General features: G+C 48.9%; 1 protein-coding gene across 2 annotated transcripts in view; it reads left to right on the top strand.

Moving 5' to 3' along the window:
• The window catches only part of SERHL2 (serine hydrolase-like 2), a 21,093-nt gene that overhangs the window by 13,546 nt on the left and 2,755 nt on the right, over nt 1-4,792 (top strand). For both annotated transcript variants that reach the window (XM_010843652.1, XM_010843651.1), the window contains one exon: nt 4,609-4,691. In XM_010843652.1, coding sequence (XP_010841954.1) covers nt 4,609-4,691 — 83 coding nt within the window. The remainder of the gene's footprint in view (nt 1-4,608; nt 4,692-4,792) is intronic.

Here is a 4,792-nt window from a genome sequence, read left to right as displayed (position 1 = left end):
ATCCAGGGCCGTCCCCACCACGGGGCTCACTCTCTGTGGCTTGTCTTCTGGGTGCCCATCCTTGGCGGGGGAGGCGGAGCTTATGGCTCGATCCTAATCAGCAGGATCCTGGAGGCCCTGATGGAGAAGTCTTCCTCCAGGGAGTCTCCTGGCTGGCCCCCCTGGGGCTGAGTCAGGCTGCTGTCCCAGCTGTCCGCTTTCCAGAGCAGTTTGGGTTTTTTTTTTTTCAGTTTCTGCAGTAGTACTACTCTTGCCAGTTTATTATTTTTTAGACTATTTATTTACTTGTTTATTTATTTGGCTGCGTCAGTTCTTAGTTGCAGCACAAGGAGTCCTCACTGTGTCTTGTGGGCTCAGCCGTTGGGGTGCGTGGGCTGAGTTGCTCTGCTTAGAGTCTTAGTTCCCCCACCCAGGGTCGAACCTGCATCACCCGCATTGCGAGGCGGATTCATAACCGCTGGACCACAGGGAAGTCAGTTTGTTTTTGAGGGTGTTTGGAAATGCCCTTCCAGCCTCGGGGACTGTGCCCACAGCTGTTCTGCAGGGGGAGCCGTGTGGTCATCACAGGGCCCAAGGGAGAGGGCCACCCACAGATGGGAAGACTCCCCTTGGGGCAGAAACTAAGTCACCAAAGAGACAAATTCTAGGATGGGCCTGTCCCTGCTTTTTATGTCCCATCAATCTCTTTGTCCGCATCAAGTCACACGTTCTGATTCCTGTTTCTTTCTAACACGTTTTGATACCAGAACTAGTCCACTCTCCTTGTTCTTTCACACATGTTCTTGCTTTTTCTTGCATATTCTCACTTTTGAATGAAGTTTAGAATCATTGACTTCTGTTAAAAATTATATTGGGATGAATTTGTAGAATACTTTGGGAATTTAATTATGAAAGTTATGAATGAGGCTCTCCCAGCTTATAATAAAGGCACCACCTCAGTTCACTGGGGGGCGGGCAGTGGGTTTTCTAGATGGAAAAGTATGACCCCAGGTCCCTGCCTCACACAATATACAAAAAATTAATTCACCATGGATCGTAGATCAAATATGAAGGGTGAAACAGTAATGTTCTAGAAGAAAAATTAGGGAATGGTTTCATGACCTTGAGGTAGACAAATATGTTTTAAGTAGACTAATACACACACACACACACACACACACCATGAATCAATGAAAATGTTGAAAGATACAGCTTTATTAAAATTTAGAATTTTTATTCATCAAAATAGAATAGTAAAAAAAAAAAAAAAAGAGGGACTTCCCTGGTGGCTAAGACTTTGTTCTCTCAATTCAGGGGCCCTGGGTTCGATACCTGGTGAGGGAACCAGATCCCACATGCTGCAACTAAGACCCAGTGCAGTCAAATAAATAAATACGAATAAATATTTTTTTAAAAAACAGAATATTAATGAAAAAGGGGACTTCCCTTGTGGTCCAGTGGCTAAGACTCTGCGCCCCCAATGCAGAGGGCCCAGGTTTGATCCCTGGTTAGGGAACTAGAGCCCATGTGCCACAATTAAGACATGACAGAGCCAAATAAGTAAATAAATACACAGGTTTGCTGAGGGACTCATGTCTGGAATATGTAAGGAACTTCTCCAAATCGATAAGATTAGAGGCTGACAACCTCATTTTTAAAAACTGGCGAAAGATCTGAACAGGCCCTTTCTGAAAGAGGCCATCCAGATGGCCGGTGAGCACATGAACGGTGCTGGACGCCATCAGTTATTAGGGCAACGCAAATCAAAGCCCCAGTGAGAGACCTCCACACCCGCTCCAGAGCAGCTAAAACCGAAGTGGTGACAGTAAATACCAAGTCTCGGTGGGGATGTGGAGAATCCAGAATGTCCCACACTGCGGGAGGAAGTGTAAGTTGATGCAGCCATTTTGGAAAACTGGCAGTAACTACCGAAGGAAAATATATGCAAATTCTCTGCCCAGCAATCTCAATCCTAGATATACAGCCGGCAGCACTGCGTGTGTGTGCTCCAGAAGACACGGCAGCTTGATTCATAATAGCCCCAAAGTGGAGATCACCCAAATGTCTATCAACAACAGAATGCATAAACTGCCACACATTCATACAGGAATGTGAAAAACACACATACAGACCAAAAGAAGCCCGAACTCAAAAAGAACACTGTGACTCCTCCTATATGAAGTTCGAACAGCGGCAAAATTGATCTAGGGAGCTAGAGGTCAGAGCAGGTGGTGTCCTTGGAGAAGACCCCCAGAGGGAGCCGGCTGGTTGCTGAGCAGTTCCAGCCTCCATCTGGGTCATGGTTACATCCTTACGTGACACATGTATCCGTGTGTCAGAGGCCGTGATGAGGTAACACTCAGATCTGTGCACTTCATTATAAGTTATACTTGAATTTATTGTTGTTGTTGAGTTGCTAAGTCATCTGACTCTTTTGCAGCCCCATGGACTATAGCCCATCAGGCTCCTCCGTCCATGGGATTTTTCAGGCAAGAATACTGGAGTGGGCTGCAATTTCTGTCTCCGGGTGATCTTCCCATACCAGGGATCAAACCCATTGAATCTCCTGCATTGGCAGGTGGGTTCTTTACTGCAGAGCCACCTGGGAAACTCACACTTGACTTACAGAAGAAAAGTAGAGATCAGGGAATGAAAGCAGACTGGGAAAAGACGGTCAGAGAGGGATGGAGAGGAAAAGGAAAAAAGACGGAGGAGATAAGATGCGGCCAGCAGCTGTCCTCAAAGGCTTTTTGGAGCCTTCATATGGTTGCCTTTGAGGAAAGCGCTCCACAAACCCAGATCTGTGTTCTGTTTTCACATCTGGAGACGTGCATGGAGGTGATATCCGTCAACCTCTGCCTCAGAGACCTGCCTGTAATTCTGTTGAGGGCCTGCCTGGGCCATCAAGCCACAGGGTCCCAGTCCTGGTGGGAGAAGCAAAATTAAAGCAAGGCTGAGAGACTGAGCACCAAAGAATTGATGCTTTTGAGCTGTGGTGTTGGAGAAGACTCTTGAGAGTCCCTTGGACTGCAAGGAGATCCAACCAGTCCATCCTAAAGGAGATCAGTCCTGAATATTCATTGGAAGGACTGATGCTGAAGCTGAAGCTCCAATATTTTGGCCACCTGATGCAAAGAACTGACTCACTGGAAAAGACCCTGATGCTGGAAAAGATTGAAGGCAGGAGGAGAAGGGGATGTCAGAGGATGAGATGGTTGGATGGCATCACTGACTCAATGGACATGAGTTTGAGTAAACTCCGAGAGTTGGTGATGGACAGAGAAGTCTGGCGTGCTGCAGTCCATGGGGTCATAAAGTGTCAGACATGACTGAGTGACTGAACCGACTGAAATAAGAGACTAGGGGTGGGGGGCAGTCCATGCTGAGCTGAGTCTGGCGCCATCTCCTGTCTCACCGGTTGTTGTTTAGTCGCTAAGTCATGTCCAACTCTTTTGTGACCCCATGGACTATCTATAGCCCGCTAGGCTCCTCCGTCCATGGGATTTTCCAGGCATGGATACTGGAGTGGGTTGCCATTTCCTTCCCCAGGGGATCTTTCCAACCCAGGGATGGAACCCACCTCTCCTGCCTTGGCAGATGGATTCTTCACCGTTGAGCCACCTGGGAAGCCGGTCAGCTGCTGACTGAGACACAGTTGCTTTGCCTTTGGGATCCTCTGGGGAGGGGATAACATGTGGCATGTCTGGATCCTCAGTAAATCTTCACCCAGCAGGCCTTGTGGTTGACAGGGGGACCTCTGTTTCTCTGAGGAGAAGGAGATAGCTGGGAGGGGTCAGAGCAGAACAAAGATGAGTTTTCTTGGCTGTGTGTGCGTGCAGCTTCCTCTAGATGCTGTAGGGGAACTGGACATTAACAGTCAGTCCATGTGGGGGCGCTCTTGAATTAACCCACTCGGCACACACTCACTGAACCCCGTGCCTGTCACACGTGTGCTGAGAGCTGTGGACACAGGAAATCCTGAGTGCCCTCCCTCAGAGGGCTCTCAGCCCAGAGCAGCGCAGTCCAATAGAAGTATGATGTGAGCTCATGTTAAAGTCTCACCGTCTTGTGGCCATACAAAAAGAGTGAAAAGAAACAGGTGAAGTCAACTTTCATAATACCTTCTAACTCAGTGTATCCAAGGTGTTGTCACTTCATCATGGAATCAACATAAAAAAATAGTCGAGATATTTGACATTATTTTTTCACACTAAGTCTTTAAAATCCAGTGAGACAGCATGTCTCAGGTTGGACAAGCCCCATGCCAAGCCCTCAGCAGCCACGTATGGTTCCCGTGTCACACCTCCGTCCTAAAACCTTGGCCCGAAGCACCCGGGTCACTTCTCTGCATGTAGTTGCATGGCCTCACCTGGCAGAGGGGGGCCTGGACATGTCGTCTGCCTGGGCAGCCATGAGCCCAGGAGGAGGGAGAACGATTACGGGGACTAAAGTCTCCAGTCTGAGGGAGGTGAAGCCTCTCTTGAGGTGGTGATGTGGCTAGGCAGTGGGCTTGGTCCTGGTTGGGTGCCCGAGGTGGGTGTCTACTGCTCCCAAGAGAGCTGGGTTTCCACTCACAGCAGCGCCTGGGGCCTCGTGGCGAGAATTCACTGGGGTTTTTTGTCTCTGCAGGCAGAGCACTGCCTCGATTTCGTCAGCAGGGAGCTGTTTATGCACTACATCAAAAATCTGCAGGCCCGCGTCCTGCTCGTCAAGTAAGTTGGAACCAAGCTCCCCAGACAGACCCGAGTTTCAGGAATGCCCAGGTCTCCTGGTATGAGACCACTCTGCCATCTTTCCTGGGCAGTGCCCCGCC

The sequence above is a fragment of the Bison bison genome, unplaced genomic scaffold (assembly GCF_000754665.1).
Source record: "Bison bison bison isolate TAMUID 2011002044 unplaced genomic scaffold, Bison_UMD1.0 scf7180017864184, whole genome shotgun sequence".
NCBI lineage: Eukaryota > Metazoa > Chordata > Mammalia > Artiodactyla > Bovidae > Bison > Bison bison.
The sequence above is the reverse complement of the archived record's forward strand: the minus strand, read 5'-3'. Positions and strand labels throughout refer to the sequence as shown.